The sequence below is a fragment of the Taudactylus pleione genome, unplaced genomic scaffold, assembly GCF_031769625.1.
Source record: "Taudactylus pleione unplaced genomic scaffold, aTauple2 ptg000205l, whole genome shotgun sequence".
In the NCBI taxonomy this organism is placed as follows: Eukaryota; Metazoa; Chordata; class Amphibia; order Anura; family Myobatrachidae; genus Taudactylus; species Taudactylus pleione.
Window position 1 is genome coordinate 6,605,371 of NW_028284607.1, and position 25,400 is coordinate 6,630,770.

General features: G+C 46.6%; 1 protein-coding gene across 4 annotated transcripts in view; it reads left to right on the top strand.

The window, feature by feature from the left end:
- PRR14L (proline rich 14 like) overlaps nt 1–5,979 on the top strand; it is a 60,978-nt gene extending 54,999 nt beyond the window's left edge. For 3 of the 4 annotated variants that reach the window (XM_088477885.1, XM_088477886.1, XM_088477887.1), the window contains exon 9: nt 4,538–5,978. In XM_088477885.1, coding sequence (XP_088334011.1) covers nt 4,538–4,829 — 292 coding nt within the window. In that variant the 3' untranslated portion in view covers nt 4,830–5,978. Of the gene's footprint in view, nt 1–4,537 lie in introns of all 4 variants that reach the window. The other variant, XM_088477888.1, reaches the window with a different exon arrangement.
- The last annotated feature ends 19,421 nt before the right edge of the window (nt 5,980–25,400 follow it).

Here is a 25,400-nt window from a genome sequence, read left to right on the forward strand (position 1 = left end):
GTCTAGAATTTCTTCAGCAGCGGTGGCTGCTCGTCGCACCTTGTGGCTGCGATCCTGGAAGGCGGACGCAGATTCCAATAAGGGTTTGGAGGCGTTGCCATTTACCGGAGAAGTTCTCTTCGGTCCGGATCTGGACAAGATTGTGGCCACGCTGGCGGCAGCCAAATCGGCTTGTCTCCCGTCGGCCGCTGCTCCTTCTGGTTCTGGACCATCGTCCTTTCGGTCTTATAGGGCCCAGGGCAGGCCCAAACCATAGTCTTTTCCTCGACAGGCTGGCCCTAAGAAATCGGCCAAGCCCCGGAAGCAGGCATGGAGTACCAGACGTCCGGCCCCTAAGCCAGATGACAAGCCTGTGGCCTGACGGTCCGGGCCTCCCTTTGGGGGATCCCAAGGTGGGAGGCCGCCTGCTGCAGTTCGCCCAGTGTTGGTCGGTCACTACGACAGACACTTGGGTTCTCGAGGTGGTCTCCCACGGGTACGCCCTCTCTTTTCGGCACAGACCCCCGGCTCGATTCTTCACCACGGGTCTACCATCAGACCGGAACAAGGCTACGGAGCTGCGGAAGGTATTGCGCACACTGCTCCAGGCTGGAGTTATAGTGCCTGTTCCATTCTCCCAGAGGGGCCAGGGTTTCTATTCAAATCTTTTTTTGGTACAGAAACCCAATGGGTCGTATCGTCCGATTCTCAACCTCAAAGCTCTCAACAAGTCTTTGCGGGTACCGAAGTTTCGGATGGAGACCCTACGGTCCATCATTCTGGCGCTGGAACCTGGGGACTACATGGTGTCATTGGACATACAGGACGCTTACCTGCATGTCCCTATTCTTTTGCGTCATCAACAGTTCCTCAGGTTTGCAATCCGCAGCGACCACTTCCAGTTTCGGGCGTTACCTTTTGGCCTGGCGACAGCACCACGTGTGTTCACCAAGGTGATGGCTAATCAACTGGCAGAAGTCCACTCTAATCCCATCTCGGCGGATTCTGCACCTCGGAGCCTTATTGGACTCGGAACAGCATAGGATCTTCGTGACGGGGGAATAGATCTCTGCTTTACAGTCGAGGGTGCGCAGTTGTCTGCACAGCCGCCGGGTGCCTCTACACTCGGCGATGAGGTTACTGGGCTCCATGGTGTCGGTGTTCAACATGGTGGAATATGCCCAGTTTCACTCCAGACCTCTGTAGCACCTGATCCTGTCCAAGTGGAACGGGCTGCCTCAGTCTCTGAAGTCTCAGACGATTGTGCTCACCCCGGAGGTTCGCCTGTCCCTTGCCTGGTGGTTACAGACGTCCCATCTCAGCAAGGGACGTCCGTTCTGGGTTCCAAATTGGGTCCTGTTGACAACGGACGCCAGTCTTCGGGGCTGGGAGCAGTTTTGGGTCCACACTTGTTCCAGGGCAGGTGGACGCCGACAGAAGCGGAGCTTCCAATCAATATCCTGGAACTCCATGCGGTCTTCAATGCTCTCCAGCAGGCACATCGGGTTCTCCAGGGTCGTCCGGTACAGGTCCAGTCGGACAGCGCTACCACCATGGCCTACATAAACAGGCAAGGAGGAACCCGAAGTCGGGCGGCTCTCGTGGAGGTCTCTCGGATCCTGGTATGGGCGGAGCGCAATCTTCCGGCCATATCAGCGGTCTTCATTCCGGGAGTGCTAAATTGGGAAGCGGACTTTCTAAGTCGCCAGGATGTTCATCCGGGGGAATGGTCCCTGCAGCCGGACGTTTTTCAACTGCTGGTGGACAGATTGGGTCTTCCAGAGATCGACCTCATGGCGTCCCGGCACAACAACAAGTTGCCGGTGTACGGGTCTCGCACAAGAGACGAAGGGGCGTCTCTGGTGGATGCTCTGTCCGTCCGGTGGACGTTCCGGTTCGCATACCTGTTTCCTCCGATTTCCCTTCTTCCACGGGTAATCCGTAAATTCAAACAGGAAGGAGGGATGCTCCTGTTGATAGCTCCCGCGTGGCCCAGACGGCACTGGTTCTCAGACCTTCAAGGTCTGTCCGTGGACAGTCCTCTGCGGTTGCCGCTACGACCGGACCTTCTGTCACAGGGTCCCTGTCTTCACCCGGACCTGACTTTGACGGCGTGGCTATTGAGACAGCCATGCTGAGGTCCAGGGGGTTTTCCAGCTCTGTGGTGCGTACCATGTTAAGAGCTCGGAAGCCGTCTTCCGCGAGGATATACCATCCCGTGTGGCATACGTTCTTCCAGTGGTGTCGACCGAGAGGTTATGCACCGCGGGAATTTCGTCTGTCTCGGATACTCGCCTTCCTACAAGCGGGACTAGATCATGGGCTTCGCCTTGCTTCTTTGAAGGTACAAGTTTCGGCCCTGTCTGGTTTCACCGTAGGATTGCTACAATCCCGGATGTGCGCACCTTTATGCAAGGTGTTCTCTGCATTCAGCCGCCCTTTGTTCCACCTGTGGCGCCTTGGGATTTGGCTGTGGTCCTGAGGGCTCTCCAGGGACCGCCGTTTGAGCCACTGGACTCAGTGGATCTTAAATGGCTAACAGCTAAGACTGTTTTCCTTCTGGCTATTGCTCGGCCAGACGTGTTTCTGATTTAGGGGCTCTTTCTTGTAGACCCCCTTTCTTGGTTTTTCATGGGAACAGGGCAGTGCTCCGCACTCGGCCCGAGTTTCTTCCCAAAGTTGTTTCCCAGTTTCATGTTAACGAGGAAATCGTTGTTCCGGCCTTTAACTCACCTGGTATTTCAGTGGGTGAGGCCACTTTGGATGTTGTGCGGGCCTTAAGGACTTATGTTGACCGCACTTCTTCGTTTAGGAAGTCGGACGCCTTGTTTGTCCTCTATGGCTTCCGTAAAAAGGGTTGGCCTGCTTCAAAGCAAACTTTGGCAGCCTGGATCCGTATGGCTATTTCTGAAGCTTATCTTCATGAAGGCCTGCCGGTTCCTCCTTCTGTGAAGGCTCATTCCACTAGGTCTGTGGGTCCTTCGTGGGCAGCTCGACGTGGTGCCTCTGCAGTCCAAATCTGCAAGGCTGCTACGTGGTCCTCTGTCCATACCTTCGTGAGGTATTACAGGTTTGACACCTTCGCCTCTCAGGATGCTTCCTTCGGGCGGCACAGGAGCGTCCCCACCCTTAAAGGATACTGCTTGGGACATCCCCAAGGTATCCTGTGGATACCCTATGGACCCTGAAGTAGAAAATATGAGAGATGGTAAGAACTTACCGTTGTTATCTCTATTTCTACGAAGTCCATAGGGTTCCACAGGACTCCCGCCCTGTCGCACCTGTGCTGCAGATGGGCTTTGCTCTGGTCACCGGTTTTTCCGTCTCCCTCTGGTGAGAATGTGATGTGCACAGGGAACATCTGTTCTCTCATCTGCAGCACCTGATGAACCAGCCTCAGCACAATGCCTTTCCAAGTCTGTGCAGGTTCTGGTTAAGGTTTCATCTTCCTTGAAAGAATTTTAGTTTGTGAAAGATTCATATTCTGGCGGTTCTTCAGTCCAGGGAGGAATTGCACTGAATTTTTCGTCCGGGTTAAATTGGTACAGATGTATATGCTTTACTAATGTGATACTACGTAGTATGTATGTATGTATCAATTTCATATTGAAATACTCAACTGGTTCCTCTTAATGATAATAAATCAGTGACCAGACAAATATTCCAACAGGAAGCAGGAAGGTAAAGAATTTAGTGAGACATGCGTAAGACATTTATGACAGTGAGACTCTTGTTTCCTCCCCTACATTAGAAGATTTTTTACTGTGAATTGTGGACTAAACCTGATGGTAGGTTTCAGGTCTCATGCAGGTGGCGGTGCATTATGCACTGTCTCTAGCATAAATTCATGGAAATGAGTCTGCACTTGTGTTCGCTCTAGAATTTGTTTTTGGTGAGGTGTAGATCACTGAGGTGGTCACATTTTAATTTTGATGGGCAAAACTTTGGACACAGAGCATCACTACAGCTGTATGGCATATTATGGATTGTGGGCATAAATCTGTCTCAATGTATTTTATGTAATATTTAAATATTTCCCGAGGAAAGCACATATATAAGAGCAGGCCTGGGGACTCTCGATGCTAAGTCCTCCGCTTGGCTTGCTGCTACTGGTTTGGTCTTGAGGCGTGCCTAGAGGAGGCGGGTAACAGCCGTGCACATGCATTTTCAAAACGGGCATGGTGAAGCGCCCTGCTTAAAAACTGCAAATCGGGAACACTGTTCTTATGCAGATGCTCCCATAGCATGCCTATCTAAGACTGCCACCATTATGATTCAGAATAATGTTACCTTTACCCCTTTGCTGCTGTTGGCTTTGTCATCATTGTGTTGAGGCAATATGCTGATGTTAGGGCAGTGCCCACAAATGATACCTATTTTTGTCAGAAGACTTTATATTTTCAGAAAATACCATTTGTCTCTTAACTTATTTAACCCAAATGGCCAAAAAAAGGTTGCTCTGCCTATGTCTTTTGTACTGAGACCTGTGATTTGTGGTGGCAGCCCTGTCTGCATGTCCCTTGTTTCATGTTATTTTATTTTTTTACTCTCGGTACAGGAGCCTTGAAACAATATTTGAAGAGCCCCAAGAGAAGAATGGGATATTAGTGTCTGTTTCGCAGCAAAAAAAGAAACGCATCTTGGAGTTCCAAGACTGTACAGCCCCCAGAAAGAAGAGAGCAAAGGGCAAAGTGAAAGTTATGATTAGTTGCAAGCGTGGGCGGAAAGCTGCCTCTCAGGGGCTACAACTTGATGCACTCCTGGCACAGAAACTGACGGACTTGGAAAACTATTTGTTGGAGGAGGAAGCCCTGGAAAGAGGTTCAGCTACTAAAGAAATATTAAATTAATAAATCGGATGGATTATCTCTAATTCTGTACTTTTATAATTAGGAATCTAGATTGGTTTTTGAGGAGATTAGTGGTGGCATTTCCAATCTGCTACTAAATAAAAAAATGTTGCTGAGATCTTCACAGAATATTGGTCTTTGACGATAAAAACAGACCCTTTTTTATGTTGATCAAGAGTATGGGACTTGCATGTTCCTGTTGGGACATGGTTTTTCTAATTAATCAGTGATGGTCACAGCAGCCTGCACTGGATAGTGAAGGAGAGCATCAATGCACTTATTTAGAATGTGTGTTTGTATATACGTTTTAATGTAAAGTAAAACGGATGTTAGCACGTGTAATATCATGTAATCAGATTAATAAGCTGTTTATTGATATGACAGGATTGTGCTTCCTCATCTGTAATAAATTGCTCATTTGTTGAGCCTTCACTGTTAGTGTTTTAGGCCTTGAGTAATGCTAATATTTTGGTCCTACCAATACTACCACTTTTACCAGTGTCAGACCAAGCAAACTTCACACAACTACACCAGGTTCCTGAAATGTTCTACTCTGCTTTACAATGGGACTCCCTTTAGCCAACAGTGAAGTATCACTGTTTTTATTGGAATTCAGTAGTGCAGACTAAAGGTTGGTGCTAGGGACTGTGAGCGCAGCTGTGTTCTGCATTTGGAGTATAAAGCTTTCATCTGCTTCACTGGTTGTGAATGTAGCTCCTCTGGACTACATATATATTTTTGTTATTTACTGGTACAATTTAGATCCAGATACAAAGGACAGATTTGATGCAATATACTTTATTCCAGGCTCATATCATTATGTAACGTGTATATTTAGTTACTGGAATTATTTTTCCAACCACACTTAGCAGTTCTTTAACAGTGGTTATGTTCAGTGTGCTAACTTCACTGACTGCTTGAGTGAGGGTTATCAACATCTGCTTGGTAGTGATAAAGTAGCGTGTGCTCTTGGCGTGTTCTCTGGTCACTGCACCTTCTGTGAATTTGAGATAAGTCTGTTTGTGTGTCTTTTTAAATTATACAACTTTAATAAATACCAATTGCTCTTAAACAAGTGAAGAGTATGTGATGATTTATACAAACTGCCATGATTTAATGGGCCCTTTCCATGTGTATTGGTAATGTAAGATTATGTTCAGATGACATATTTATTTGTACATGCTTTACCATAACTTAAAGGCTTTATTCCATCTTTCAGGCTTCCTTCTGGGCTTTTATTATTTATTTATTTCACCATGCCTTTTTATAACATGCTGTTTTTATACTGTGCACTGGATGCAGTTATATAAAAAGCGCAGTCCTGTGCAGTTTCCGTTCCAAATAAACAATTCTACCTAGATTGGCAAATTGATAGAAGCGCTTGTATTTCACTAAAGCATGTCGTTTAAATGAAAAATAATAAGGTGCTTTACTATATGGGCAAGTAAAATTAGCATGATGCGCGAATGTGCAGTAAAAATCAATAATTATGAGTAATATATAGTGTAATGAAAATAAATCATAAATGATAAAATAAAAATAAATTTAGGCAGTATAAATGAAAAATAATAAAAAGATACTGAAAAAGAATAGGGCCGGCAATGTCTGAAAAAACAATGCATCCAATACATAACAAATAAGGGTATTTATAGCTCTTTCTGTGAATGTGCGTTTTCCAAGTCCCCCGCAACTGGCAGTGAGGTAAAGTCCGGAGCAACGGCATGTGGTTACTCACCCTATCTTTCCCTAGCAGCGGTATTAACTGGCGGTGGCTAAAGTCTTGCAGCAGTCAGAGCGGGCTCAGTCGGCTGTATGCAGTGTCCGTCTGACTGCCGCTTTCACTTGCCGGGACCGCGTCCTCTCCTCTGGCTCTTGGCACAGAGCTGTTGTGTTTCTCTGTCGGGAGTTTGGTGGTCTCGGTGCCTCACGTTCGCTCTGTTAGTCCGTGTGGGGTCCTTCTAACACAAATGCGTTTCATCATTTAAGACTTTTTCAAGGTGCCTGTGAGGTGAACTCTGCCTCCTTTTATTTCTGAGGGACTGTTTTGATTGGCTGCTACATTAAATACATTTATTAATGCCTTAGATCCCTCTTTGCTTGTTTTTAGGAGTATAAAAATAAAATGGCTGTGTTTTTAAATGAATGCTGCATAAAAAAGAAAATGTGTGATTAAAAGTGTATTGATTTGTGGACAAAAATATTAAATGGGTCTATTAAAATACTGATTAGCGTGTTATGCTCTAAAAATACACATAGCTACAAAAGAGACCTTATTTCTACAATCAGTAGAGTGCAGCATTGTATCCAGATTATTGCCGGGTCCTTTAACACAAAAGGGTGTGATTTAAAATGTACGGTGTATAAAAAAATATATATAATAATAAAATAAAAATTAAATATAAAAAATAAGAATATATATATTAAAAAAAAATTAAATAAGAATACAAATAAAAATAAATATAGAAAAATTATATAAAAATTTTTTTTTAAAGGAGAGAAATATATATAAAAATGTACTTAATTAGTTTTGCTACACGGGGATATATAGCAGAATGTAGACTGCTGCATGTATTAAAAAGAGAAGACCTGATACAATTTAATAAGAAAAAGAACAGAGCCCTATGAAAACCCTCTTTATCACGCAATATAACAGCTATACAAAAGGCTTGGAAAACAGTTTGAGAAAACACTGGCACCTACTGGAACTGGACCCAGAAATAAAAGACCTAGGGCCTGATTCAGACCCACTCGCAAGCGGCTGTCCGCTCGCAAGTGGGTCGATGGTGTGCACTGCGCATGCGCACGACGGCGGGAGCTCCGTCGTGCGCATGCGCCAGACGCGACGAGTGAAGGACTTTCCTTCGCTCGTTGTGTCTGATCATAGGGGGCGTGCTGTCGATGTTGATTGACAGCACGCCCCCTTTGGTGGGCGTGCCGGGGGCGTGCCTCCCAGACGGGGGCGTTCCCAAGGGAACTCCTACCGTCAGAAGCCGGCCCACTGACATCACTAGTGATGTCAGTGTGAGTGATTTTGGCTCTGATAGAGCCAAAATCACTCCGGGCCTTGCGGTTGAGAAACTCAACCGCAGGCTCCGGCTCGCAGTGGCGATGGTCGCGATGGTCAAGACCATCGCGGCCATCAACCTGCACGCTCGTATAGGCTGTGGGTGGTGACCCACAGCTATACGAGCGTCCAGGAGGACGCTCCATAATTATGGAGGACGGCCCTCATTCAGAGCGTGCGCTCTGCTCAGAGCATCTGGCTCTGAATGAGGGCCTTAGTCACAACTAAACCGAAAATTATCTATAAGAAAGCACAAACTCTTCAAAACATTCTCACTACAAGCTGTATACCTCCAGAAAGATCTACCCCTATTTCAAAAGAGGACCCGGCAATAATCTGGATACAATTTTGCACTCTACTGATACTAGAAATAAGAGGTCTCTTTTGTAGCTATCTGTATTTTTAGAGCATACAACGCTAGTCGTTATTTTAATACAGCCATTTATTTTATATTTTTTCCACAAATCAAAGTACACTTTTATCACACATTTTCTTTCTTTTTATGCAGTATTCATTTAAAAACACATAGCCATTTATTTGAAACTCTTAAAAACAAGCCAATGGGGATCTAAGGCGTTAATGTATTTAATGTAGCAGCCAATCAAAACAGTCCCTCAGGAATAAAAGGAGGCAGAGTTCATCTCACAGGCACCTTGAAAAAGTCTTAAATGAGAAAACGCTTTGGTGTAAGAAGGACCCCACACTGACTTTAACATAGAGCGAACGTGAGGCACCGAACTCCCGACAGAGAAAAACAACTACTGTGTCAAGAGCCAGGGAGAGGACGCGGTCCCGGCAAGTGAAAGCGGCAGTCAGATGGACACTGCATACAACTGACTGAGCCCGCTCCGACTGCTGCAAGACTTCAGCCACCGCCAGTTAATACCGCTGCTAGGGAAAGATAGGGTGAGTAACCACATGCCGTTGCTCCAGACTTTACCTCACTGCCAGTTGCGGGGGACTTGGAGAACACACATATCCACAGAAAGAGCTGTAAACACCCTTATTTGTTATGTATTGGATGCATTGTATTTTCAGACATTGCCGATCCTATTCTTTTTCAGTATCTTTTTATTATTTTTCATATATACTGCCTAAATGTATTTTTATTTTATTACCATTTCTGATGATTTATTTATTTTCATTACACTGTATATTACTCATAATTATTGATTTTTACTGCACATTCGCGCATCCTGCTAATTTTACTGGCCCATTTAGTAAAGCACCTTATTATTTTATTTCATTTAAACTACATGCTTTAGTGAAATACAAGCGCTTCTATCAATCTGCCAATTCACATCTTTAGTCACTTTTACTGACTAATTAAATAGATCTCTTGCACTCCCAATGTTTGTTTGAGCAGCTATCAAAAAATCCAGTTCTACCTAGATGATATAAATGCTTTGGCTAAAAACACATTAAGAAGCGAGAGAAATGTCAAGGTAAGCCGCTTTATTTACACTGAAGTGTATGATCTGCATCAGTCACTTATTTAGATGTTACTGAACATGTATTCCAGGTGCAACCATTTTATTTGAATGACTCATTATATTCACTTTCAGTTGTTTCGCATTACGAAAGCATAGAAATCGCATGGAAACAATTAGGACATTTTCTCAAAGTTTGGGAAAACTGGCATTTGGTCCAAGAGAATAATCTTTAGCCTAAATGAAAGCACTTTATCTGAAATAGGCTTCCCCATATAATTGTGTTAAGCCCATTACTTGAATCCAGTGTCTCCCATGGACTCCGTTAAACTGATTTAGCAGGTAAGAACCAAAATCACATTTTCTCTGTCATCCATGGAGGACACTGGGAAACATTGGGATGTCCCAAAGCTATATCTTTAAGGGAGACCCTCACCGTAACCTAGCAGAACTAGAGCCGAAGGGTGTCTACAAATGAAGGAAGTGTGGTCGGAGGGCCACGAAGCAGGGTTAGAAAACTGCTACACCAAGGTGACACTGACCCGAGTAAACAAGTGAGCGGGACAAAAGGCCCATTAGCGAGTAATCTGATGGGTCATGTTCTGCTTGGATGCAGGCCCACACCATCTGTAGATGTCATAGAGCACAAACAAGAGTCCACACCTCCTAAATGTAGAACCTGTCCACAAAAACAGACTTCCCGTACCACGTCCAAAAACATGAAGGACGCTTGATGATCCCACTGATCCATCAAACGAAAAGCCAGGACCACTATGTCCCCTTCGATACAGACAAGGGATGAGTGGAGAATAAGCCATGAGGGCCGCAGGATTACACAAACAGAACAAAACATCCCTAAAGTGAGTCTTGAAACAGGAACGTGAACGCAGAATCCTCCCTGGCAGAAGAGAGAGCCAGAAGGAACATAATATTTGACCTCAATGGGCTTTCGGTGACTAAGAGAAAGTGCTGAAGAACCCATAGACCCAGAACCAGGCCCAAAAAGAGCCATCGGTGAATCAAAGGAGAGCTGGCTGAGCTAGCACCCCTGGAGGAAGTTGGTACCGCAGGAAAATCTACAACCTGTCTGCGGACAGAGTTCTGCCATTGCCGAAATTTGGTGACCGGCACAGAACACAGTTTGCCCAACGCCATCGGAGGAACCTCTAGTTCTCAGTAGGGCTGTCCCATTGGCCACAATGTCAAACCAGATTAGGAAGATCTCAGAATGTATTTGGACCGATAAGGTCCAACTTAAGTAGGAGACACCAGGGAAGGCCACATGAAGCCGGGGCAATAGAAGATGATCTATGGGAAAATGTCCAGGAAACGGAAAATGCCTCTACCAGAAGGAAAACCCCATGGCTCTCTCCCTATAGTGGCACCTGTCCATTTCGTAGGTCAGGTAGCAACTCACTAGTTAGCTGTTCACCATAGTAGTTTCACCTTGAGTGGGAAACCGTAAAAAGACAGCAGAACGTCTAGAGATTCATAGAGCTAAAGAAAAGTCAACCCCTGTTGTACCCACAACGAGGAGAAGATAAAGTCCTAAAGTGCCCTCACAAAAAAACTGCAACACCACAACTGCTGTAAAAAGTGTTATAAATTATGAATAGATGTAGGTCCCACAGAAATAGACTGAGGTATAGTCATTGACACCGAAAACCAACAATGAAGTCCTAACACCAGAGACCATCTGTGTCTGAAAATTTCGGAAACCGGTATACTGTACATACCTAGAGAATAGCATGAGCCACACTGACTTTGTCTGTGGAATGTTGCTTACTCGCATCGTCTCGGACAATAGCCTGGATGAACAACCTGAAGCTGTACAAGGTGAATTCGGTCAATCAGTCATATACTGAACTCCTACACCAAGGACCAACCGGTCCGGACTGGCACTGGAATATCCAATCGGAATACTGGAGATATTTGGTTGTAGCATTCCCTGGATAGAGGCGCTAGAGCTAGGAGTCCCAATGATATACAGCAAATGTATACAAATTATTAATTGGACTGGAATATCTTCTCTCCGATAACAACCACCTAGTCAACCACCGTACTCTGTACAAAGAAGCGTCCCAGGCCACAAAACATCACTAACCTGTAACTTAGATAAAAAGGTTAGCAATGAAAAGAAGTATAGAAAAACTGCAAGGGATATAGCATAATCAGAGTGGCCATGGCTGCTGACATCTACAGCGGAGTACTGAAAAGGCAGCCAAGGGCACACCAACCAATGCGGTTAGTGCCATAAGGCATATACCCTAAATGTAATATCCCAAAGAAACCAGTAAATTGGGTATTCAGCAAATAGTATGTTTTTAATTATTTATTTTTTATTTATTAACAGTTTCTTATATAGCGCAGCATATTCCGTTGCGCTTTACAATTGTAAGCATTAATAGAACAAAACTGGATAATAACAGACAGATATATATAGGTAGGAAGGCCCTGCTCGCAAGCTTACAATCTATAGGGAAATAGGCATTGATACACAAGGATAGGTGCTATATATTGCATTTTGGTCCAGCCAGAATGCACAGTTTCTTGGTTGGCTGCATGATCCAGTCGCACAGGAATGTCGACCAAATGTCATGAGGATGTGAGAGAAAGACGATGTGTGAGATTGTGTGTGGACCGTAAAAGGGGATGTAATTAGATATGCAAGCTATGAAGGTTATGTGGGAGGTTCTGGAATCTAATAAGCTTGCCTGAAGAGGTGAGTTTTCAGGGAACGCTTGAAGGATTGGAGACTAGAGGAAAGTCTTAATGTGCGAGGTAGGTTATTCCATAGAGTGGGTGCAGCGTGAAGAAAGTCCTGTAACCGTGAATGGGAGCAAGTAATGCATGGGGATGAGAGACGCAGATCTTGTGCTGAGCGGAGAGGTCAGGTTGGGAGATATTTTGAGATGAGTGAAGAGATGTATGTTGGTGTGGTTTGGTTAATAGCCTTATGTGTAAGTGAAAGTATTTTGTATTGAATACGGTAGAAAACCGGCAACCAATGGAGGGACTGACAGAGCGGGGCAGCAGAAGAACGACGTTTGGCAAGGTAGATAAGCCTTGCAGCTGCATTCATAATGGATTGTAATGGTGATAGCCAATTTTTGGGAAGACCAGTAAGGAGGCTATTGCAATAGTCAATGCGGGAAATAATAAGTGCATGGATTAGAGTTTTTGCAGTGTCTTGTGTGAGATATGGTCGAATTTTGGATATGTTTTTTAAATGTATATAACATGATTTTGAGACAGATTGAATATGGGGAACAAAGGACAGTTCAGAGTCAAGAATGACTCTGAAGCTACAGTATAGGGTTATTGCCTGAGAACGAGCTATAAAGCACATGTAGTATTGCAATAGTTGGTTGTAGAGTACCTGAGTTCTGTCGCCATATTTGGGAAGGACACAGAAAACAGTGATTGCGCACATGATGTAGTGTATACGCTGTGAGGCCTGAATGCGTGTATACTCCTTGAGGTGCAACTGTCTGGGAGGTATTTGCAGATATACAATGTATGAGCAATGTGAACTTAGGGCTGTAAATGGTACTCTTATCCTATGAGGACATGTCCATAAAAGAGTGAATACCAACCTATCCTGAGTGTAATAAGGGGTTAGGGTTGTATTTACTAATAATGTAGTCTGACAGAGGCACATAATAAGAAAATGTGGCTTTGGCTAAGCAACTTGTGCACTATTGTGATTGAGAGCATCACACCTAAGACAGCAAAGACACATCCTTACAATGGTATGCGCCTAGCAGTATGAGTCGTTAACAGGAAGTACGCTGAAATTTGTGAAAATGTACCCTGTATTGTAAATTGCAGTCAGGGGAATCCACACATTGCAAATGACATGTTCAGCTTAATGAAAGAACAAAGGGCATACCTGAAAAAGGAGTCCCTGAACCATACCACAGATGATATTATAAGGCACACTAACCTCAGGGCTGTGGTTTTAATCGAGGATGAAGATCTTGGACTCTGACTGTAGATTCTCTGTATGCTGAGGTACTACAGGTCCAACATATGCTGCATAGAGCTGGACACCTGAGCTAGACATTGTACCTCCCCACGGGGACTAGAAGGCTTTTCCCAGTTGGTACTAACAGAGTCTGATAGCGGAACCCGCAGAGCTTGATCTGGGATGGAAACCCATGTCAGGCTGCGCCACTAGGAAACTAGACTGCTGCACCGTGGTGGAGCATGTATCACAGGGACTATTGATTTCTACAGGGAGTGAGTTACGCACTAACGCCCCCTATACTGGGGAAGCCCCACTAAGCAGACATCATAGGAGCCAGTGAGGTGATTCCAGCAGAGTGTGTTAGGCTATGGTTAGATTTAGGCACTTGGAGGATTAAGGTTAGACACCAGGAGGACGGTTATGGGGCACATCCACTAGCAGACCAAAAAATGACTGCACGATTACGACATTGTAATCGTGCAGTCATTTCACAGTCTGTGCTGTGCCTACACTGAGCGATTGATCGTTTAGTGTAGGCACCCTCCATCATCTGTGAACATGCCCAATCTGTCATCGACAGATTGACCGGCATGTTCACCCGCTGATTGATGTCGGAAAAGACCAGCGGGAGCGCGCATCACTGGTCATAAAAGTGCACGATTACTGAGCGGTTGCATGATTACGATGTCGTAATCGTGCAATTGCTCAGTAATATCGGCATGTGGATGTGCGCCTTTAGGCATGAGGTGGAGGGTTAGGATTAGGCTTAAACAAAAATGTGTCGACCTTGTCAGTCAGTCGACCTTTTGTACCTGTCAACCACCTGTTGACCATTTGATGCCGACCTATAGATTGTCAAACTATTTGCTGTCGATCTCTTATACCGAACCCCTTTAGCCGAAATATACAATATATACATTATAAATGCAGTATAAACTACGCTATGTATACATTATAAATGTATACACAAAGTATGTATGTAAAATATGTACAGTGAAAACATGATTGTCTTCATGAGACCAGAACTTGTGACCTCTTGGTGCTGTAACCTGAGCTCTAGCTCGGTTGAGCCTACTGTTTCTACGTACAATGAAGTCACAACATTTAGCATAACACACAGCAGCATCTGCACACAGAGACGTCTGGTCTGCACAGAAAAAAAAAATAGGCAGTGTCCTATACAGCCAACACCTATATAGGTAAGGACAGAGACACTATACTGTGGCACCAGTCTGCGAGGTATAGTACCTGAGAGGATTTGCACTATCCTTGAAATATAGGTCTGGCATGGAAGTTTAACAGAAATAAGTCCGGTTAGGCATAGCATGTAACCTGTGACTGCACCAACTTTTGCAGTAGATTATAAGTGTTATGCTGCATACACACGTAAAGATTTTCTGTCCAAACATCCAACTAGTTGATTGGTTGGAATGAAAATCTGGTAACGTACGAGAGTAACTGATGATCAGCAATTTGCTCCTAAATCCTGAAAAATGAACAAAAACTGTTGTTTGAACAAATTGTTTAGATCAAACATTTAACAAACTTGTCTGAATGACCATTTTCATCTGTTTTTTTGGCATTTAGGAGCAAATTGCTGATCATCAGTTACTCCCAATCAACTAGTTGGATGGTTGGACAGAAAATCTTTACGTGTGTACCCAGCTTAACTTACTATTGCAGTCAAACTAAAAATGGTCACCAATAGCTCAAATAGGGAGAGTGTAGGGACCTTTTATGAGCAGCCCGATGGAATTGAGCGCGCCAAAAGGGTGGAAGGAGAAGAGAAACGGGCTAAGGCTTCTCCCTCGTGGCCGACCCCCAGACTTGCTGCTGTTTTAATGGCGTCCTGTTGCAAAGTATGTCTCTGGCAGTTCTAATGGTGGAGTGGAGAACCGGGTCGTCACTGAGCCGTTCCCTCCAGCAGCCTCCCCAGCCAGAGGGCGATGACCCCTTGCCTGCCCCTTATGCTTGGATCGCAGCTTGTCCCGCTGTGTACTCTGGGGGCAGGTCTGTGTCACTGACTCAGGCGCCAGTGCACGTGCCACCCAAGCAGGGTGATGGAGCGGCCGACATGAGTGCTGTGTCAGCAGTATCGCTGCCCTCTGCCCATGTAAGCCTAAAAATTAAATAATTAAAAACAAAAAAGAAAACAACCTGCAGCAGCAGCTAAAAAAAACTTCTTTGGGCACCAAAATCAAACTGAAGGTTGCAGGCAGGGGGTGGGGTATACCGGCGGATGAGCCAGGGCTGTGCAAAACTTAACCTTTTGGTGCCCAGACATCTCCATCTATACCCAATGTATTTCAGTGTCCCCCACGGATGAAAGAGAAAAACACCCAACTCCCCTCTGCAAATGTATTCATTGGGAGGGGTGTATCAGTTTCAGTACTGTGGGCCTGATTCAGAGCTGCTTGCAAAAAGTGAACGCGCGCTCTGAATCAGGGCGGCCACTTTTTTATTTTAAAGCCGGCTTCCTGGCCGCTTGCTAAGCTGTGGGTGACCACCCACAGCTTTTGCGAGCGGCCAGGTGATGGTCGCGACCATCGGGCTTGCGAGGAGACCCTTCTGGTAGGGTCTCATCTGCCACAAGCCCCAGTGAGCTTCCGGTTCTAATAGAGCCAGAAGCTCACTACTGACATCACTGGTGATGTCAGTAGGGCCGCCCACAAACGGCAGGCGTTCCTTCAGGACTGCCGCCCCGTTTGTAGCGAGCCCCGGAGCGAGAGAATTTCTCGCTGCGGCGCTTGCACACGCCGCGCGTGCGCAATGCACAACCATCAACCCGCTTGCGAGCATGTCTGAATCAGGCCCCGTGTACATTTTTACCTTATAGTAGTGATTCTCAAACTTCTTGAATCACGGCACCCTAGAGTATCAGCATTTTTTTCATGGCACCTCTCGGCCACAAGTTTTTTTTATTCAGAAAAAAAAAGGAAAATTGTGCTTAACTGTCACCCTTAGGGTTCAGTTATATGATGGTGGACAGAGTTGCGTCCATGTTTGTCCACATAATTTATGATTGCCAAATCCATTGCTGGTAGCTGCCAATCACATTGAACAGAAATAATTTGATTTTGTCCTGTAGCACCTCTAAAAGTGCCCCACGGCATCCAGTTTGGCAACCACTGCCTTAAAGTAAAGATTTCCCCCTACATTTTCACCTGCTCAGAGAGGTGCACACAAAAATCTTAACTAAAGCCGCGTATCCACATGCCAATATTAATGGATGACTGAAAGATAACTATATCGTTGTCGTTCAGTCGTCCATTAATCGTGCATAAATCGGGCAGTTTAATGTCGGAAACGACCAGCGATGCCCGCTCCTGCTGGTCGTTTCCAACATCAATCATTGCCTGAACATGCCGGTCAGGGATGAGGGAGGGTGCCTGCACTGAACGACTGATCGTTTAGTGTAGGTACTACAGGGGATGAGGAACGACTGTATGATTACGATGTCTTTCAGGGTCCATAGGGCTCCACAGGAGACCTTGGGGTATAGGCACACCTCAACAGTTAAATTCAGCCTCCCAGGATGCACCGGGGCCCCTCTCCTATACCCCAGACCAATGCACCTTCAGTTCCGTAGGTGCCCGGCCGGATTTCGGTGACTACAAGGGGGGCTGCGTCATGCAGCCCCAGAAAATTTCTTCATGCAGAGCGGACAGTCCAGCGGACGCTGCCGCTCCGACACCCCGCCGGTGCCAAGACGGTATTGCGCCGGGGATCGCGGCGGGCTTCTGGGGGTTTCAGCTAGCAGAAACCCCCAGAGACCCCGAACTGTGTCTGGACTTCACGGGGGACATTACAGGTAAGCAGCGGGCGCCTGCTGATGCACAGTCCTAATTTCTCCCCAGAGCTGGGGACTCCCTGGGAAGGGATGCGTGTGGAGCCAGTGACGGCGCCTGCGCTACCACTAGACCACCAGGGAAATGGGGCCGAAGCGCTAAGGACACGCTGGCATCGCGGGGGTTAATAGCATGCCAGGGGAGCGGGCCTTCCCTGTACTGCACAGCCGGCCCCTCCCCCGCTGCACTAGGCGCCTTTCCACTGCGATCTGGCGGCCTTAGCGCTCCTCCTTTGGGCCTGCCTCCTATGAGCTCTCTGGCTGGTCTCAATGGGTGCTGCGGAGCCTGGGTCCCCTAACATACTTCTCCTCCAGAAGGTCGGTGTATGTGGCACTGTTCCTACCAGACTATAGGTTTGTGTAGTTGATAAAGGTGCGTTATACTGCAGGTTTTTCCTGGTATTGTATGTGTCTTATGCTAGCACTGTCTGTCTGAATACTCAGCTTTCTCTGTCAGCCATTTTGCTATCCCTGTACTTTCTCTCTCACAAGCCCTTATGGTGTCAGTGCTGTCAGGGTGGACAGGTTACTTCACAGTTTCAAAAATATTGTTCTGTGGGGTGTGACACATACAGTGAATCTGGTCAGAATTATGCTCCTATTCTGCAGTCCTGCACTAAATGCTTTGCAGGTCTGAGAGAGGGGGAGATCTGAATTGGAGGATTGTGTACTTTATGTACTAGAACTGCGGGTTCGCCTGCTGGGACTAGCTCTTCACAGGTGCCTCCCTGGGCTTGTTTTGCACAAGCTTTGAATACCCTTGTGGGTTGGTTAACAGCACCTCCCCCAGTGTACCCTCAGTTGGGGTTTACTCCGCAGGTAGCTTTACCATCACCCATGCACGTGCCCCCCCAACAGTTGGTTGTGGCACAGAGCCTTCCTATACATTCACCACCTTCTTGGGGGTTGCCGGAACCCATGTGGGCTAATTCCCTCTCCACCTCGGTGCAAAACCTGACGGAGATGTTGCAAGGTGATTCCCCCCTGTGGCCAGCTAAGAAAGATTTACTGTCTTCTCAGTCCACGTACTATCAAGATGATGTGTTGATGATGGGGAAATTCATCACTTGTCGGATTCTGAGCTCCCCCAAAAGGATGCTGAACCTAAGTAAAAAATCTATGTCCACTGCCTCATCCATGCGGTCCGTGTGGCTATGGATATTGGAGATGAGGAGACCCTGGCCGCTAAATCAAACATGCCTTTTTTTAAGGACGTCTAAAGTTTGGATACTGCTTTTCCTCTGTCTGATCAGCTAGTAAAACATTTGGAAGAAGCTTGGAAATCTCCAGGAAGGAGATTTCAGCTGCAAAAGAATTTTTTGCCATTTCTCTAAATGGGAAACTGCTCCTCAGGTGGACTCGCATATTACACGCCTGGTAAAGAGTGCGACTCTTCCTATGCCGCCCATGTCATCTTTAAAGGATGTCATGGACCGGAAGGTGGAGGTGTGTTTGAAGTAGGGATGTGCAGGCTCGGATAGGTTCGAGTTTGCACGTTGAGTTCGGATTTTTCCCTCCAAAAAAACGGAACTCAGAAAGAGGCTAAACGTCATCTTACATGGACGAACATCATCATTCCTGGACAAAAGTCCAGGAATGATGATGTTCGTCCATGTAAGATGACGTTTAGCCTCTTTCTGAGTTCCGTTTTTTTGGAGGGAAAAATCCGAACTCAACGTGCAATCTCGAACCTATCCGAGCCTGCACATCCCTAGTTTGAAGCCAGGCTTCCAGGCCAGCTATGGCTATCTGCTGGGTGGCCAGGGCCATGGAACGATGGGCAAACTCCCTAGAGGCATCCTTGCCCTTGGAGCCTACCAGTGAACAGATTGAACTGGTAGGTTATCTCAGAGACTCTGCTACATATATTAATGAGGCAGCTTTGGATGTTAGTCTCTTAACATCTCACATTTCAGCTGCGGCTGTGTCGGCACGACGGTCTCTTTGGTTACGATCTTGGAGAGCAGATGCTGAGTCCAAGAAAGGGTTGGAGGGTTTATCCTTCAATGGACAGGTCCTATTTGGGCCAGATTTGGACAAAATTGTGGACAAATTGGCGGCAGCCAAATCTGCTTGTCTTCCCTCTGCCCCAACGCCCTCGGGTTCTTTGTCCTTTTGAACATACCATCCTACAGGGAAGCCTAAGGTCCAGTCCTTTCCTAGACCATCAGGAACCAGGAAGGTGGCAAAGCCCAAGAAACAGGCTTGGCGCACCAGACAGCCAGCTGCCAAGGCTGACGCCAAGCCCTCAGCCTGACTGGACGGGCCTCCCCTTGGGGGATCCCAAGATTGGGGGTCAACTTCTTCAGTTCGCCCACTACTGGTGTCAGACCACCACAGACACTTGGGTAAGGGAAGTAGTCTCTCACGGGTATGCCCTCTCATTCCACACCAGACCACCTCATCAGTTCTTCACTACGGGACTTCAGATGGATCAGGAAAAGGCATTGGAACTTCAGAAAGTTCTATGCTCCAGACGGGAGTCATAGTTCCAGTACCTACTCCTCAGAGGGGAATGGGCTATTATTCTCTTTCTGGTTCCGAAACCAAATGGTTCATACAGGCCTGTCCTCAACCTCAAGTCCCTAAACAGGTTTCTCCAAGTACCTCGGTTCAAGATGGAAACCCTGCGGTCTATTATACTGGCTATGGAACCTGGGGATTTTATAGTGTCTCTGGATATTCAGGATGCATACCTGCATGTCCAGATACCTTCGGCTAACCAGAGGTTTCTCAGGTTTGCAGTGTTACAGCAACACTTCCAGTTTCAGGCCCTGCCATTTTGACCTTTCCACGGCGCCCAGGGTGTTTACCAAAATTATGGCTGTTATTGCGGCCCATTTGCAGCTGCAGGGGGTCTGTCTGTTGCCTTACCTAGACGACCTGCTGCTGCTAGCCATGTCCTCAGAGGTACTTCATCATCTATAGCTGACAATCACAGTGCTGCAGACTCATGGGTGGTTGATCAACTGATAAAAGTCCCCCCTGACGCCCTCACAGAGGATACTTCATGCTTCATCTCTGGGCGCTGTTGGATTCTCAACAACAGAGGATCTTCTTGACCAGGAACAAGATCTCCACCTTGCAGGCGTGGGTACGCAGCTACCTGCACAGTCGTCGGGTGTTGATTCACTCGGCAATGCAGCTACTAGGGCTCCATGGTGTCGACATTCAACATGGTGGAGTATGCCCAGTTTTATTCCCGGCCTCTACAGACTTTGATCCTCTCCAGGTGAACCCAAACAATGGTGCTTTCTCTGGAGGTGCATCTGTCTTGGCGGCTTCAGACAAGTCAACTCACCAAGGGGCGTCCCTTTTGGATTCCAGATTGGGTCCTCCTGACGACAGACGCCTGTTCCCCAGGTTGGGGCGGAGTTACAGGTCCACACTTCTTCCAGGGAAGGTGGACAACAGAGGAGTCTGCCCTTCCGATAAACATATTGGAACTCAGGGCGGTCCTCAAACCTCTTCAGCAAGCAAGACTGCGTCTTCACGGAAAACCCCTACAAGTCCAGTCAGACAACGCCACCACGGTGGCTTACATAAACCGCCAAGGAGGTACTCGAAGTCAGGCGGCACTGTTGGAGGTGTTCCGCATTCTGACATGGGCGGAAGGCTATCTCTCAGCCATCTCGGCAGTGTTCATTCTGGGAGTACTAAACTGGGAAGCGGACTTCCTCAGCCGTCACGACGTGCATCCTGGGGAATGGTCTCTACACCCAGAAGTGTTTCAACTCCTAGTGGACAAGTGGGGCCTTCCCGAGATAGACCTCATGGCCTCCAGGCACAAACGCAAGTTGCCAGTGTACAGGTCTTGAACAAGAGACGTGGAGGCTCTCCTTGTAGACGCTCTGTTGCTCCTGTTGACCTTCCAGTTTGCGTACTTTTTTCCACCATTCTCCCTTCTTCCTCGAGTGCTTCGAAAGTTCAAGCAAGAAGGAGGCACGATCCTGCTGGTAGCTCCAGCGTGGCCCAGATGTCACTGGTACTCAGATCTACAGAGTCTCTCCATCGACACTATGTGGCTGTTGCCTCAACGTCAGGACCTGTTGTCTCAGGGTCCTTGCCTTTACCCGGACTTGAGTCATCTGTCTTTGACAGCGTGGCTCTTGAGACATCCCTCCTAAGGTCCAGGGTTTTTTCCAGCTCTGTGGTTAACACCATGCTCTGAACTCAGAAACCCTGCTTCTGCAAGGATTTGCCACAGGGTGTGGCATACCCACTTTGAATGGTGTCGCCCTAAATGGTACGATCCCCCGGTGTTTCAGATATCCAGAGTTCTGGCTTGCCTACAGGCGGGTTTAGATCAAGGTCTCTGCCTAACCTCTTTAAAGGTGCATGTTTCTGCCCTGTCGGTCTGTTTTCAGCGTAGGATTGCTCCTCTTCCTGATGTCTGCACCTTTATGCAGGGTGTACTTCGCATAAAGCCTCCCTTTGTCCCTCCAGTGGCTCCTTGGGATTTGGCTGTGGTCCTTAGGGCTCTTCAAGGACCGCCATTTGAACCCCTGGCCTCAGTGGATTTTAAATTGCTTATAGTGAAGACTATGTTTTTTGCTATTGCTTTAGCCAGAAGAGTGTCATACTTGATGGCTCTCTCTTGTCACCCTCCTTTTCTGATTTTTCACCAGGACAGGGCAGTGCTTCGGACTCGCCCTGGCTTCTTACCTAAGGTGGTGTCTAGTTTCCACATTAATGAGGAAATCACAGTGCAGGCCTTTAATTCCCCAGACCTCTCAGCTGGTGAGGCCTCATTGGATGTGGTACGTGCTCTAAGAATTTATGTTGCCCGTACCAGTTCTCTTCGGAAATTGGACTCCTTGTTTGTCCTTTATAGTTTCCATAAGAATAAATAAACAAATGTTGGCAAGGTCGATTCGCATGGCGATCTCTGATGCTTACACGATCTCTGTGGGTCCTTCGTGGGCAGCTCGCTGTGGCGCCTCGGCCGTTCAGCATTGCAAGGCGGCCATGTGGTCTTCTGTCCATACCTTTGTGAGATATAATGCCTTTGATACCTTCCACTCTCAGGATGCCTCCTTCGGGTGGCGGATTCTCCTTTCTGCACAGGAACGTCCCTACCCTTGAAGAGACTGCTTTGGGACATCCCCAAGGTCTCCTGTGGAGCTCTATGGGCCTTGAAGTAGAAAATAAGAGCTATGGTAAGAACTTACCCTTGTTATTTCTATTTCTATGAAGTCCATAGGGTCCACAGGAGACCTTGGGGTATAGACGATGACACAGTCGTCAGGCACCTCAACAGTTAAATTCAGGGTAAGTTCTTACCATATCTCTTATTTTCCTAGACGGAAATTACAAATGAAAAACTTAATGCAATTTTTTTTTAAAAACTGATTGTGCCCCACCCCCTAATTGGACTGACCTCTTTATTTCTTTTTATTTGATTTGAATTCGCATCTAAAACTGCTGTGGCTCTTGAATGTGATTATCTAGAGCAAACAGCCTTGCAGTGCTGTCTGCAGATCAAAGGGGAGATGTATTAATGCTTAGATATAGATAAAGTGGAGAAGAAGCCCACATCACCCAGTCAGCTTCTAACTGTCATTTCATAAACTGTACTAGATAAATAATAATAACAATAATAATGTTATTTATCTATCACTTTTCTCCAAAGAGGATTTACAGCACAAAATACAAAACAAGCTTAACAAGGGACATTAGTGAAATGCTTGAGTGAACAGGTGAGTCTTGAATTTATTTTTGAAGGATTCTAGAGTGGAGGCTGCTCAAACTGTGCGGGGAAGTGAGTCCCATAGAGTCGGAGCCACAAAGATGAAAACTCGACAACCAAATGAATTCCATGAGATTCTAAATGACAGAAGCGTATTAGTTGCTTTGGGCAACTTCTCCATTTAATCTCTCTCCAAAGGGCCTTTGTATTAATAATAAAAAAACCTGCAGTTTCTACATCAGTTTATGAAAATAAATTCTTGATAATTATGCCCTCCTCAAAAGAGACACCGATCCCTGCACATCTCCCTGCCGTCACCCTGATCCCATCCTAAAGTCCTCTGGAGGAATCGCAACAACTTCCACCGAAAACCATGGAAAGCAGCAACACCAGGTCACGCACTGGTGGAGCAACTTAGAGGCAGGAGCAGTCAGTCTTTGGGACCTAAGAAGGTACAGTGCCCAGTGGTCCCTTGTGAAGTTAGGGTCTGGAGGGAGGCATTGTTATGCAAGGAGCCTTGCATAGGCACCAATTAGGAGGTAGTTTTCCAAGGTTGAATCTGAAGGTGCAGCCCTTGGCGGAGTATCATCTCCTCACTAAGTGGGTGCATGTGCTTTGCTGAGGCTGTTGTTTTTTGTTGGTTTTTTTTCTTTTGGGGGGGGGGGGGGTTCTGTCTACTTGGTTCCCTTTCTCTAATGTCTACTCTGTATCTACATGGTCAGGTGAAGGGGAGTAATTTCAGGGTTTTTTGGATTATCTTGTTATGCTAGCATGAAATGTCAGTCTAATGCTGGCCATACATGCTACAATTATCGGGGCGATCCGCCTGATATCGGCAGATCGCCCCGATAATTGTAGCGTGTGTGCGGGCGACCGAGGGTTAAATATTGCTCGGTCGGGCATGCAGGATTGTCCAGCATGCCCGTCCAATGAGATATTTACCCGGTAACTGTCGGCCGCATCGAGCAGTGTGTGCCCAGCGCGGCCGACAGACAGACATTTCCTGTGTTCCTTCCTACGGAAGGAACAGGGACATGTCTCCTCCCCCGGGGGCGGAGCGCGGATGTCGGGCTGATACACTGTGAGAGAAATCTCACAGTGTATGCCGGCGACATCTGCGGCTGGCAGCAGGCCAGATAAAATGTCTGTCGGTCTGACAGACATTTTATCTGGCTGTGTATGCCCAGCATTAGTTGCCCAGTGGACAGTTATGCACGAATGTGCTGTGTGCATCATGTGGGGCCATCTGTCACAAACGCCTGCATTTTTTGCCAGTGATCTGGCAGAGCCTGTTTTTTGCTCAGTCTGTTTTTAAGCTCAAGCAGATTACATTGCTGAAAGCTATCCCTCTACTTCTTTCGCTGAAGCTTCATCAAAGAACCCCAGTCATCTGAGAGTTCTCTGTCAAGGGTTTTCCGGTCCTTTTGTGATGCCACTAGACCAGCAGGTTTGGGCACAATCACTATCGAAGTCCATTCAGGGACTGGCTAATATTCTCCTTAAGATTCTTGAAAACGCTTTATTGGGTGAGGTTCTGATTTTTTTTTTTTTTTTTTAGTGTCACTCCCAGGAATAGAATTAGATAGGGGAGGAGTCAGACATTGAGGACTCCTTGTGCCTTGGTGATAATTCTTCCAGATGTTAGGGGTGAATGTTAGTGTGGGCAGTGTGTCAGGCACAGTCCATCCGGGACTGCAAGGAGTTAGCAGAGTCTGACAAAACACAGTTTAAAAGGAAGAATATTCTGTTTGTTTCCTTTCATTTGTTCTTGCCCTGTTAGGCACGGATTCCTGACCATATATATATAAATATACTTTTTTCCCCATGTGAGATATGAATAAATGGGATAATCCACCTAGGGTGCATGACCGTATAGCACCACAGTTTGGTGTAACCATTATTCTGATCCCTAAAGTAGACTCATCTCAGCTTTCGCTTGGGTCTATAGATGAGTGAACAGTGGGCCCGATTCAGAGTCTGACGCTATTTGCGCTCGCTCGTTCAGAAAAAGGGACCGGATATTTAAATTGAGTGCTCGCTCTTTGCGGTCTGTTGACGCCTCTGTGTCTGAGCGAGCGAACGAAACATGCGCTCGCTATTTTCTAAAGACGCCCCCTGGCCGCTCGCATCCTACATCATCTCCACTATTTATTAGATTAATCGAGTACATCGAAAGGCGTCTGAACTGCTCGCAGTGCTTGTGGTAGGATTTTCCTACCGCAATCATGCGAACAGTTCAGGCTAAGAGACAACCAAGTGACGTGGCCGATGACGCTGCTTTGTTAATTATGCACACCCTTAAAACGCCCGTTTTTACCGTTTTGCACGCCTGCGTTCGGATCACCACTCCCCGTTTTCAAGCACCTTCCCCTGTTACCACCCACAAACGCCTCATCCTGTCACTCAAGTTAGCAGGCAGTCGCTATTTTGCGAGCGCTCAATTTCCGACCGCACTGACTGGTTGGCGCATGCGCATTACGACCCATACGCATGCGCAGTTGTGCGAACTTCGCTCGGAGCAAACGAGAGGCTGCTTACGAGCGGCTCTGAATCAGGCCCAGTGAGTGAAGC